The sequence below is a fragment of the Metopolophium dirhodum genome, chromosome 1 (assembly GCF_019925205.1).
Source record: "Metopolophium dirhodum isolate CAU chromosome 1, ASM1992520v1, whole genome shotgun sequence".
In the NCBI taxonomy this organism is placed as follows: domain Eukaryota; kingdom Metazoa; phylum Arthropoda; class Insecta; order Hemiptera; family Aphididae; genus Metopolophium; species Metopolophium dirhodum.
The window spans coordinates 92,707,647-92,721,111 of record NC_083560.1 but is presented as its reverse complement, the minus strand read 5'-3'; the positions used below and the strand labels follow the sequence as shown (position 1 = coordinate 92,721,111).

The 13,465-nt window shown below is 32.4% G+C and overlaps 3 protein-coding genes and 1 pseudogene across 3 annotated transcripts; 2 read left to right on the top strand and 2 right to left on the bottom strand.

Moving 5' to 3' along the window:
- Positions 1 to 5,213: 5,213 nt before the first annotated feature.
- On the top strand, positions 5,214 to 6,701 carry LOC132945753 (uncharacterized). The gene is made up of 2 exons (XM_061015513.1): positions 5,214 to 6,370; positions 6,614 to 6,701. The coding sequence occupies exons 1-2, from the start codon at positions 5,214 to 5,216 to the stop codon at positions 6,699 to 6,701; spliced, it is 1,245 nt and encodes a 414-aa protein (XP_060871496.1).
- A 2,623-nt stretch (positions 6,702 to 9,324) lies between these two features.
- On the top strand, positions 9,325 to 9,702 carry LOC132945746 (uncharacterized). The gene has a single exon (XM_061015504.1). It carries the CDS (start codon positions 9,325 to 9,327, stop codon positions 9,700 to 9,702), a length of 378 nt encoding a protein of 125 aa, XP_060871487.1.
- An 811-nt stretch (positions 9,703 to 10,513) lies between these two features.
- On the bottom strand, positions 10,514 to 11,876 carry LOC132945737 (uncharacterized). Its single transcript, XM_061015493.1, has 3 exons — positions 11,717 to 11,876; positions 11,151 to 11,298; positions 10,514 to 11,078 (listed from the first exon to the last, which is right to left on the bottom strand). Exons 1-3 carry the CDS (start codon positions 11,874 to 11,876, stop codon positions 10,514 to 10,516), a joined length of 873 nt encoding a protein of 290 aa, XP_060871476.1.
- A 711-nt stretch (positions 11,877 to 12,587) lies between these two features.
- Positions 12,588 to 13,097, bottom strand: LOC132945728 (uncharacterized; annotated as a pseudogene).
- Positions 13,098 to 13,465: the final 368 nt, after the last annotated feature.

The following is a 13,465-nucleotide window of genomic DNA, read 5'->3' as shown; positions in this document are numbered from 1 at the left end:
GCACACAAATATAGAGGCCCCTTTAAAATCTTAGAAAAAATCTCAGACGTAAACTACAAGATTGCTTTAACACTCAAAGAAAAAGAAACCACGGACATTATACATGTAGATAGATTAAAACCATACCATGAAAAATTAGACTAAATTAATAATAATAATTATAATAAATTACGCACTCACCAATTGTTCCAAAAAAAAAAAATAAAAAATAAAAAAAAACATACATAATTAATAACCTGAAAAATAAAAATGATAATAAATAAAAAAAAAAAAAATGTTACAAAAGAAAAAAAAAAAAAACAAAAGAATAGAATGTATTTTCAGCATAAACAAAAATTCACGAGTCAACGAGTAGCAACAATCTTCTGAGACAAAGGGCGAATATAATATTTTCAAAGTAGACAATAAGCATTAAATCAAAAATTATAGAAACAATAGCAAATAAAATTGTTCCATACGAAGACACGAAAAAGACACAGTCCAAACAGAAATTTGAAATTTGAAAAGCAGAAATATAGATATAAAAATAAAAATTACAAATCAAATTCGACAAAACGAAAACAAGCAAGATAATATTCAAATACTTACCTTATGAAATACAAGAAGAGAAGAAGAATTAACTACCACAGAATCAAAGAATGAAATACCATAGAAAAACAACGAAAATTTATTGCTATTTGTCGAAATAAAAATATTATACTTCAAACTGTGAACAATCTCTAAGAAAATATTTTTCCACAAAAGGACCAATCAATACATTCTTATAACCTTATATTCATATTTTTTTTTTTTAGGCACGCATTATATAATTAATTATTAAATAGTAAGATTAAATTAACATTTAAGCATAATTTTATAGTCAACGACGCGAATAAGCCGAGACAGTAACCTAGTAATTATATAAGTTTAGTATTTAATTTTGTAATAAGACATTTTTATGTAGCAATAGCATTAAAAAATGAGGGCATTTTTTTCCAAAAAACAACGGGGACTGTCGTATATTATAGACAGTCGTCAAAATAATATTATTTAATGTATATGTAATATAGGTGGGAATATTTCAAATTGTAAATTATTGACATAGGTCAGGCCAGCGAAGCAATAATGTGCTGAGGCGACAATAATATTTTCTATATAACACCGCCGTACGCGCAGGCACGGCCCCCGTTGTCGCTGAGTGATTCGGCGAGGACGTAGCTACGACGTGCGTGTGAAACGCCGATCGTAGTACGGGCTAGGCGATCTGAATTTGCTAAGTGTTTTATTTTATGTTTGTTTTAATACAATAAAAGTGTTTCCGACCTGAAAACCCGAGTTAAACATTATTTTAGTCATTCTTACGTTCTTACCTTTTATAGGAACAGAGCCGGGATATACGTACTATGTGTCAATGAAGTTTTATTAAACTGAATAGTGCCAAGGTATATGTAATCTTTGAGTCATTTCAACTAGATAGGAACGAACTAAGAATTGACAAGCGCCTACCATCGTACCTCAACGAGTTAACAGTGCCATTCTAATTAACTTTAGAGAGTGTCATTAACTAGAGAATACGAGGGTAAGGCGATAGTTGGTTTACCGCGTATTGTCTAATACGGGTGATACCACACATCCATCTTGAGTAATTGGTCGATAGTCAAATTCTTTTTGCATTTTAATAGGTCCTATGTATATTTTGATTTCTTCTAAATTTGATAGACAATTTTTATTTTCAGCATAACGGCGTACTAACTGCTGCAAAGGCTTAACACCACTTTTGATTTTTTTTTTAATGGTTGCATGAAGCTTTCAAATGGAAAGGCTGAAAAATTATTAAGAGGTCCGTATTTTTTTACATCATCTGCTAAATGCAAAATAATATGAACATTGTGTGACATATATGATCTTCTATAGATATGGGCAAACAATGCAACAAAATTATGTATTAAAGACTTGGCATAGTCAATATACTCTTCTGAAATATTATTGGTTGATAAAATTCTCATAGCAATACATAATTTCAAAAAATGATCATAAACTTCTTTGTCAACAATATCAAGAAGAACAACTATACCAGTATAAAGAAGAAGTTGTCGTAACTCTGTTGCTTTCCAACGGCTAGCATCTCGAAAAGGATGTTTTCGGCTGTTAATATTAGGTGCTCGTTGAAACTCTTCCGGTACATACTGTCCTAAATCATTCAATCTATCATCTAACACTGAAATTAAATTTTGAGGAAGAGTCAACTTGTGCCGTTTTATTCCACCATTCCAAAACACCAGTAACTTTATTATTGATTTATTATCTGATCCGGTTTTTAATGCGATATATTTACGTTTAATACTTTCCTTAGCTTTAACTAGCTCATCTAACACAGTAGTTGCTTCCGTCATGACTACGTTTTAAATGATAATATTTATTAGTTGCTTCATCTTATATAACTACAAAAGTATCAAACCCAAAACGATAACGCCCGTTATCGCGCTCACTATCTTTACAAATAACAACAAATGTAAACCTCTCACGGTTCCAACATGTTACACAGAAATGTTTAAATTGTGTATATGACATGTCCCCAGAACAGTGCTCGTTGTACACATGTTTTAAATTTGTTTCATCCTGTTTGAATAATACTATTAAATTTGCGTTGTCACGTATCAGCTGTTTTGGTACTTTTGAGTAACTCTGGGCCAGATAAAAAATATCTATTTTATTGTGACGACCTCGAGAAAAATAATCTCTTATAACGTTTTGGTGTTCACCAATAACATCGTCCAAGATAAAAATTGAATTTGGTAAAACTTTCTCGGGTGGAATTACTTTATCATTCTCGAAAAAGGTAAAAATGTTCATACCGTCTATTCCATTAATAATACGTTTTAATAATTTATATTTAGGTTGTTCCAGCGTCTTGGAGTATATGTAAACGTTTTCAAATCGTAACCCATTTTCATCGACTAGTAGAAAATACATCAGATTGGTTTTACCACACCCCGAGCTGCCGAGTACCAATGACCTTATCGTATTTGGGAAAAGCTCTCCATGTCTCTGTTGAATTGTCTCGGGAGAATCAATATTATAAATTCGGAGTTTTTTCTCTTGTTCGATAAAGCGCATTTTTTTTTAATTTTTCACTATAAATATAGGTGCTATGTTAGCGATAGCGTCACACGATGTCTCACGTTCGTAAGCGAAACAACAATAAAGGCTCCGGTCTTATTAACTCTGTTATAAATCATTTACCCGTGGAATTACATTTACCTGGTTATAGGTAAGTCACTACAATATATTATGACTAATAAGTCCGTTTTAAATTTTATGAATAATTGTTTTTAGATTTGCCGGTCCCGGAACCAAATTGAAACAAAGATTAGCACGAGGAGAACGTGGTATAAACAGACTTGACGAGTTGGCCAGAGCCCACGATATCGCATACGAAGAAAGTAATTTGCTAACTGATCGACATAGAGCAGACGAAGTATTAGAAAATCAGGCCTGGGAAGTGTTTAAATCTAAAAACACAGGTATCAAAGAAAAAGCGGCGTCTTGGCTAGTCACTACAGCCATGAAAGTCAAACGTAAGCTTGGAGCTGGTTGCGGATTTAAACAAATGGTTTTGGCTGCTAAAAATTCCATCAAAAATAAAATGAACGAAAATAATATAACAAAATTAGTAAGAACATGTCTGTCAGCTGCGAAAAAAATTAAAAAGAATAAAAATAAGAAAACTAAAACACCAAGAATTATACCAATACCGAAAAAAGGTGGTGTTCTACCTTTAATTCCTATTTTCGCTGGTTTATCAGCATTAGGCGCGCTTACCGGTGGAGTAGGTAATATAGTAAAAGTCGTGAAAGAATTAAATTCTGGAAAAAGCACACCTATTCATTTAGGCAAAGGATTATATCTTACTCCTCACAAGGGTAGTTCTTATAAAATCGTAAAAGGTAAAGGTTTATACCTAGCACCACACAAGGGCGGCTCGGTTAAAAAATCAAGGTCAAAAAACTAATTTCTACGTTACCCGATAGAGCGTTGTACGATTATGAGATTATAAAATACGCTGACACGTCGAAAATTCCTCATTTCATCGGTGTATTTGCTAGAGACAAGTTACCTCGACGAGCAAAACGTCAAGAGTCAGCTGTAGTTAATTTAGACATCGAAAACGGTACAGGTACTCATTGGGTAGCGTATAAGAAAATCGGAAAACAAGTTAAATATTATGATAGTTATGGAAATTTAACGCCACCGCTAGAATTACAGAAATATTTCAACGGTTGCAATATCGAATATAACTACGAGAGACATCAGAAATATAACACAACAAACTGTGGGCACTTGTGTTTAAAATTTTTATCATGTACACTATAACGTTAACCGGTAACTCGAGCGAATTGTCATGTGACTTTTTTCCACCGATAGAAGTCAGTAAAAATGCTAAAATCTGTCTGTTAGGTTTTCAAACGAATAATTCTATTCCTAATGTAAACGAAAAGTGTAATAAAATATGTTTCATATACAATAATGACAATAATACGAATAGCGATAGCTATGAAATACCTACCGGCTCTTATGAGTTGAATGAAATTGAAGCGGCTATAAAACGTGTATTACATAATTCTGATACTTTATTCGAGTTGAGAGCAGATAATAATACATTAAAATGTACAATGTTTTGTAGCGAAACTGTAGATTTTCGCATGTCTAATAGTATAGGACAGTTGTTGGGTTTTAAAAATCGTAAATATGCAGCTAATGTCAATCACGAATCAGATACGTTGGTCAATATTACCAAAACAAACTGTATATATATCGATTCAAACCTAGTTATGGGTTCATTCGTCAACGGTAAGCAGTGCCATACAATACACGAGTTTTATCCGAATGTACCTCCAGGCTATAAAATAATAGAGGTACCAACACATTTGGTTTTTTACTCCATTAATTCTACATCTATAACACACGCAAGTATAATTTTAAAAAATCAGGACGACGAGTTGATCGATCTACGGGGCGAACCGCTATCAATACGATTATTAATTCAAGACTCGTGATGGGGCTTCAATTTTACAATATAAATAGACCTGTATATGAAAACCCCGTTAGTCGTGTTAAAAACACTAACAAGGTAACAACTCCGAAGAAGAAAAAATATTCGAGACGAAAACAGACTAGACATAGTCTAACACCCGACAATTTGGTTTTTCTACGCTCGATTAACGTCATTTAATATGGACGACACATATTTAGACGTGACGGCTGGATACATCGATGATTGTAAAATAACTCAAATCGACTATCATTCTTTTTTACCGTATTCAACATCGGCTCTTTCTAATAATGATGAGGTGCGTATTGCTTTACATAACACAGAGTCTTATACACTACCGTGCGAGATTTATATTTACATCGAGGGAACAATAACCAAACCTTCAGAAATAACTGACGAGATTAGATTTATAAACAACGGACTGGCATTTCTTTTCTCCGAAATGAAATATGAAATAAACGGAAATCAAATTCAGAAACTCGTCAATCCGGGTATATCGACCACATTAAAAGGATATTGTTCGTACAATAAAACAAATATTTCCTCACACCAAAACGCTGCCTGGGATAGTGATTTTAAAAATGTTAATAAAGATTTTATTGATAGTGGTAATTTTAACGGATGTATTAATCTTAAACATTTGTTTGGTTTTTGTGAAGATTATAAACGCATTTTAATAAACTGTAGCCAGCAACTCATATTAAATAGAGCTTCGATTGATATGAATGCCATCAAACAGTATAAAAATAATGAAGCTGTCGTAGACGCTCCTAAACTAAAAGACGCTAAAATAAACATAACAAAAATATTGTGGCGGATGCCTATAGTGAGAGTTAGCGATAGAGAAAAAATTCGACTGTTGAAAGTAGTCAACAGTCAAAAACCCCTGACATGTACGTTCAGGTCGTGGGAACTGTGTGAATACCCATTTTTACCTCAAAACACTTCACATTCGTGGAAAGTAAAGACATCCAACAAGTTGGAAAAACCTCGATATGTTATAATCGGATTTCAAACTGATAGGAAAAATAGCACAAGTAAAGCAATGTCATACTTCGATCATTGTAAAATTAAAAACTTGAAAGTCTATTTAAACTCCGAAGTATTTCCATATGAAGATTTTCAAAGTGACTTTAACAAGAATAAGATGGCGACATTATACCGCGCGTATGCAGAGTTCCAAAAATCTTACTACGGTCACGACGATGTAACACCTCTAATGAACCGATCAGAATTCAAAAATCACTCTCCAATCATAGTTGTTGACATGAGCCAACAGAACAACAACGTGAAAATGTCAACTGTTGACCTCAGAATTGAACTAGAAGCTGATGAGGCGTTTCCAGCTTCCACTTCCGCATATTGTTTAATATTACATGACCAAATTATTACTTATAATCCATTTAATGGCGAAGTAAGAACCTTGTAAATATTTATTGTAAATACTTTTTGTAAACCTTAATATTTTATTGTAAATCTTAATATTTATTGTAAACCTTAATATTAATAAATGAAAATACTTTTTTTATATATCACGCTTGTTTTTATTTCACATAAATTATTTTACACATATTAAAATAGACGCGGTTTAACATTGCGTACTGGTTTTGGGTGTTCAGCGAATGTTGAAGGAGATCGTTTTTGTGTTGGCACTGCATGTTCGATGTAAGCCGGCGGTGAATAAAATAGATTGTAGAAATCTGGTCCATCGTTTACGTCGACCGATTGTTGATTAGAAATCTCGGTTGGGCCGTCAATATAATCTAGTGGCTGGGAAAAAAATATAAAATTAATATTGTATAAAAAAAACTTTATATTATTAATACATACCATGACCATTTTTCATATGTTTGTTGAGTCCGGTTTTGTAAGCGAATGTTGATGGGCATACAGTGCACGGAAAACGTACACCCGTATGCTTCTTTTGGTGTGCTGTCAAATTACGTTTTGCATTGAAAACTGACGGACACTGATCGCAGTTAAACATATTTAAAACGAGGTGAAAAACACTTGTAAAAATTAAACACTTAGAAAAATTAAACAGAGTGCGTAAAGCGAATTGTTAGGACTGTGAAAACACGGAGAGAGCAAAGGCAGAGTAAACGTAAAGGTATGGGTGTCTGGAACAGACTGATTATGTCTTGGCGGACAACGGAGCGAGTGTCCGGAAATCTGAGCATTTGTGGTAGGAGTAGCATTTCAAGCCGTGGGTTACCAAAATATTAATCGGGTATTTACTATGATAAATGTGTACATCACTAGTTATTACCAATTATTTTAGGAACCATCGTTTATCATTACAATTTCCAGGAATTGTCCTGTGCATTGTCAACAACAACCCATCGAAAGACGGGTCGGAATAGGTCGCTGGGTTAACAATAGGTGATGTATACCATCTAGCGGCGTCTAGAGTACGTGATGGAAACAAAGGACGATTAACCGAAATACACTTCACTCGATGAAGCCGTACAAAAATAGTTACTAACATACCAAGAAATGTGAACATATGGCACTAAGAAATTACTATATAGCGTTTTTACCATCTAACGATATATTATATAAATATTAATAGGGATTTATAATAATAAGAGTGTACGTGTAAAAATGTTAAAAGATTATATTTTAAACAATATTACAAACAATTTTTTTAACATTTTTTTTAACATGGGTACAACATTCATACGTATCTATATAACGGTTAAGCTCTTCATATGTATCCAGCCGTGACGGTTCAACTCTTCTCCATTTCCAACGGCTGCTCTTCAAAAAGTAGATTCTACCACTCCCAAATTTCATCTTTACTTGACCCGAATTTGATATTGCGATGATTTTCCTGAATAGCTAATTTGTTACAATCGTAATGTATATCTAAGGAATCTAAAAATACATTTTTGTAGACAATTTTATTTGTTTCTATAGGTAAATCATACTTATTTATTGTAATATTAATATTATTTTCTTCACATTTTAATTCTAATATCTTATAAATTAAATTATTCCAATAATTGTTGCTGACAGTCGGCTTGTTGTGTGTTATGCTTTTTCTAGTAATTTTCCTCTTCCAGAAATCATGTCCACTATCGCAAATAATCCTGTACACTTTCTCATACAACTCGCGTAATAACACTTCAAAATCAAACGCTGAATATGTTGCAATATCATCTACTAACCATACTATTTCACATTTACCAAATTTACGACTTATAATTTCAAACCACTTTGAACTATTAACTAAATGATAATTTTTACAGAAGTTACCCCTTTTTATCCTACATTGCTTGCACATGTCCGATATAGCGCAATTTACACCACATATTGCTTCTAATTTCTCTCCCAACGATTTTTTTAAAACGATATGTAATATTTCATTGACTGAATAAAAAAATGTATCATAATATAATATAAAATATTCTTACATGATTGGGGATCCATTATGTAGTTAAAGACTCTTTGAATTAATTAAAACAAAGAATAGAACTGTTTGTGCTTATTTGCGAAGTATTAAAACAGAGATAAGATTAATTAAAATATAGATGCTGATGTCGTGACAGATGAATACGATGTGATTTAAATTAATAATGATTTTAGTGGTATGAATAAATTATTTTGGGGTGGTATAATGATCTCATATAAGTGAGAATGATCCAATTTATCAGGTGGGGTGTTGAAGGTATAATTCAGTTTGGAGGATATACCGTAATTCCGTTAATTTCATCCCACATCATGTAAAATATTCATAATTATAATACATATGATTTGACCTGAGACGAGTACAATAATATGGTATAATATGATACGTTATTGATAACATGTCTTGGTCAGCGGAATATAACTTTGTGTATTTCATTCGCCTATATACGTTAAGAATGCTATAGTTCGGGGGTCGTGGGTTCGAAATGTTTTTTTCAATATTTAATGAAAAAAAGATTCATCACTTGTTGCGACATGCGCGTGCGTGCGAGTACCTTCCTCGTGCGCAAGCATGAAAAATATGTTGACCATGTGACGAGTCGTGCGGCGGGTTGAGGAGGTGTTGGTTGTTAGGTGGGGGGTGAATAAAATATATGTCGCGCACGTGCGCGATCGGGCGGCGGTGATGACGAGGGCGAGGGAGAGGGGCGAAGGCGAGGGCGAGGGCGAGGGGCGAGCAAGGATCAGTGGATCAGCAAGGATCAGGGGATCAGCAAGTATCAGTGGATCAGGGGATACGCCATCAGAACTCTCTATTATATACTACTGACGTCGGCTCGTTTGGAAGAGAAGGGGATAGCGGAATTTTTTTAAAATCAAATATGGGACAGCAAATTTTGAATTGTAATTTCAAATTTCCAGAGGATTGTGCACTTCCCAATTCAAACTCAGTAGTACCACATGTAGTACTTGGTGATCAAGCATTTAGATTGCATATATTACGACCATTTTCACAAAAATCAGCAAGAAGAGATAGTGGAAAAACTATATTTAATTATCGTCTCAGTCGTGCTAGACGAGTAACAGAAAATGCGTTTGGTCTGTTGAGTCAGATATTTAGAGTGTTCTATCGACCAATAAATATCAATCCAAGTACATGCGATGACTTGATAGTTGTAGCATGTTGTTTGCATAACATGTTACGGGATGCCTACTTAGAAAAAAATGAAAAAGTATACCATCAATTGGATTCAGAATAACCTATCCCTGACAACAACATGCTGCCATTGGAACATGAAAGAGGTTTTTTGAGTTCAGAAGGACTTTCAGTAAGAGAGATTTTCAAAGATTACTTCGTTAACGAAGGAGCAGTAGCGTGGCAAACATGAATAATACAAACTAAAATATTAATTATTATGTTTTTCAATTTTAGGATATTTATTTTGTTTTTGATTTAGTACCTTTCATAATATTGTTTATACCATTTAAATCTATAAATGTACTTTTAATTAAATTTAATATTTATAATCTATACGTAACATAATATGTTATTTGTATATTATTTAACTGCTTCCTTGGGAAATACTAAATAATGAAAAATATGAGTATAGAAATTATATTTTAGTACCTCGTGAATAATATTATTATTAAAACAAAAACTATTCACAGAGGACGTAGGAAGTCAACAAAGTCTTTACTATTTATAAATATTTAGGTTTTTGATTTTTCTGTGTTAAATATAATAATTTTAAAATATCTTAAAATTATATTTGCTAAAATGTATATTTTAATGAAATCGGTTTAAATAATTCTTAATATAGCATTGGAACAAATACTCTATAATAATCTTTTGGTTTATTAAAAAAAAAATATGATCATCTTTCAAAACATACCTGAATACGAACTTTTATAGTTTAAAAATTATTAATCATTAAAATTCATAGCAAAATATTAACAAAATAGCATACTTTTTTAATACACTGTATACCTAATAATAAAAATAAAAAAAGTTAACTTTAAAATGATGAAAAAATATTATAAAAAATGAAAGTAACTTTTAATTAATATGTATTAATTTGTATTATCTTCTTCGTAATTATATTGCATAAATCCGTGTGATGATGTTGAAGTAGTTGGGGAAGAACTTGGCGCCATGAACGTCTGTTGTAGTGGAAAATTATAATCGTATTGAGATTGATGTACTTGAGGTAGTTCTTGAATGTTGCAATATTTGTCCTCTAATTGGCTAACCAAACTTAAAATTTGCATTTTTGCTTCATTTATTGCACGTCGTGGTAGCTTTTTTACAGTCGTGGAAATACTTTTAAAAAACTGATCCACACTATCCTCTTGCTGATTGCTGATACCGGAGACTAAAATTTCATTTTGAGCTTGGATCTTAGACAATATAATATCCCTCTCTTTCGATCTTTTTGCTAAGATTTGGCTAATTTTATCCTCTTTGGACCTTATCCGTTTTTTTCCGTATGATGATGGTAAATCTGTAGATATTTTTGGGGATTCTAATGACGTGTCTTCATCATTTTCTATGTCAAATAGTGTTTCACCATCACCTCCGTCTTCAGTGGCGGAAAAAGAATTATCAGCAAGTTGCTTTTCCACGTTTGATGTAGTCCTACAATTTTTAAATTTTAATTTCAGTATGTTAAACTTTATTTATTAATTACAATTTACAGATTGTCATTACTTTCTTTCGTATTCCACAGAATCCATGAATGATAAGTGTGACAGTGTTCTATTGACTTTTTCAGATGTAGCTGACCCAGTTGACAATTTTTTTTTCTGTTTCATATATGTATCCCTAATATTCCTCCACCTGTTTTTGCAGTCTTCCTCTATAAAAAAAACCTCAACTTTTTGAACTTTTATAATTTAAAAGCATACAAATATTGTTATAATTATATAATATTATTATATATATTATTATAATTATATTGTTAAAATCATCATCGTACGGATTTATGCAATATAATTACAAAGAAGATAATACAAATTAATTATTACTTCCATTTTTTATAATATTTTTTCATCATTTTAAAGTTAACTTTTTTATTTTTATTATTAGAAGATATACAGTGTATTAAAAAAGTATGCTAAAATATAATTTCTATACTCATTACTTATTACAACTCATTATAACTTATAATAAGTTATAATAAGTAATTACAATAAATAATATCCATTTAGTGATCTAGTTAATACTTATAAAATTAATAAAATTAGTTATTAGTACTATTTTATTTTTGTACATACCTGTTCTACCGACTTTTTCTGAAATAGTTTTCCAGATAGTTTCTTTGTGATGTAAATCTTTGTGCTTAGGGTGAGCACTATCAAAAATTTCCCGGTTTTGTTGCACAAATTCAATTAAAATTTCATCCTCAGTTGAGGAAAATACAAATTTTTTGGACATTTTGTGTGTTGACGCAAGACGTTTCAACGAAGTACTAGTCCAGACTAGTAGTGCGTCCGGACGCACTACGACATTTACCGACGCGCTGCGTTAAACGCAAGTAGGAAAACAGTCACATATAAAATGCATGTATCTAGTAACAATGCGTTTGGACGCTGCGTCTGGACGCTGCAGGGAAAACGTACCTTTACACACGTGCGACATAATTAATTTTCGTTTGCCAGTTTCAATAGTGTGCTATTAGTTTTACAGTGAACTGAACTATTATTAATTAAAATTTGCTAAGAAAATATCTGTGTCCTCTCGGTAGACTTTTTACGACATTTTAATTTTTAAACGAGGTATGTGTATGTAAAATATAAAATAATTTTCTAAAATATTTATAAAAACCAATAACTAACAACGCACTATTTAATCTGGTTAACTGAAATTCACTACGAAATACAATTTACATTCATTCAAATGCACACGTACCGATAGTCATACATTCCGGCACCATAAACACCATTAAAAAGTGTTTGAGCATAAAACCTTTTACTCAGGCAAGTTAAACATAACATGAAAAAAAAAACGGACACAAGGCCAGACTAAGAAGGTATAATAAGCAATTAAATACGTTTACTTACTTGGTCAGCGTCCAAATGTTAAATGAAATATGTCCGACGTTCGTCACCGATCATACAGCCTGTCTGCAAAAAAACGGATTTTCCATCACTCCACTAAATTAGGTACATTAATATTGACCCGAGGAAGTTCTAGCATGCTAGGCGAAACTGAGGACTGGGAATCTAAGTCCGGATAAAGATCGTTTCTCACCCTCAGTACGTACGCTCTCGGTGTTGTTGGCGGGAACATATCGGGCGAAGCTTCTTCCAACAAGGCTGAACCGCCGTCAAAGAACGTAGATAATTCTCCATCTGTGATAGTCGTGTTGCAGGGGGTTGAAGAGGGGAAAATTCTCTATGCTAGTCATGATTTTCCACTTGCGTGTTCTGGTCACTCGAGTAACCACTTTCTCCGGATTTAGTCTAAATAATAATAATAATAATAAGCAGTTTATTTTATATTTTATTTTTAAAACCAAAAACTTACCATATCACCATGTATGAAAATGTCATGCATGTTGATGAGAACTGGAGACTGGGTAGGTATTTCGGCCAGACGTCGATTATACTCATCCCCTTCATAAATAGGAGTACTCGGTGATGAATAATTTGACATCTAAATATCAGATTACATGTAATTCTTAAATATCTTATGAATAATATAAAACAAAATACTCACATTTTTACCGGTAATGATTATCACAATTGAAATATAAAAAATATTAAATACCTACTATGGTAAATAAAAATCTCATATAAGTAGGTAAATCCGTATCTGAAATAATCTGTTGACAAAAACTGTAAACGTGAAATGTGTGTACACCGGACAAAAGACTGACCGATCAGCCACACGGGGTAATGTACCGACCGTCCGTTGATCTCAAACATTTTATAGGGAAGGAGGGGTAAAACATTTGATTTAAACATTTACTTTGTTAAAATTATGGTTTTTTGAAATATTTTCAACTATTTCGAGAAACATGA

What these genes read in the sequence shown, in the direction of transcription:
- LOC132945753 (XM_061015513.1), top strand. Translation starts at nt 5,214, where the DNA reads ATGGACGACACATATTTAGACGTGACGGCTGGATACATCGATGATTGT. An exon ending in GAACTAGAAGCTGATGAGGC is followed by an intron (nt 6,371 to 6,613) that starts GTTTCCAGCTTC and finishes ATATTAAAATAG; the next exon opens with ACGCGGTTTAACATTGCGTA.
- LOC132945737 (XM_061015493.1), bottom strand. Translation starts at nt 11,876, where the DNA reads ATGTCCAAAAAATTTGTATTTTCCTCAACTGAGGATGAAATTTTAATT. An exon ending in AGAAAAAGTCGGTAGAACAG is followed by an intron (nt 11,299 to 11,716) that starts GTATGTACAAAA and finishes TTTTTTTTATAG; the next exon opens with AGGAAGACTGCAAAAACAGG. An exon ending in TCTGTGGAATACGAAAGAAA is followed by an intron (nt 11,079 to 11,150) that starts GTAATGACAATC and finishes TAAAAATTGTAG; the next exon opens with GACTACATCAAACGTGGAAA.
- LOC132945746 (XM_061015504.1), top strand. Translation starts at nt 9,325, where the DNA reads ATGGGACAGCAAATTTTGAATTGTAATTTCAAATTTCCAGAGGATTGT.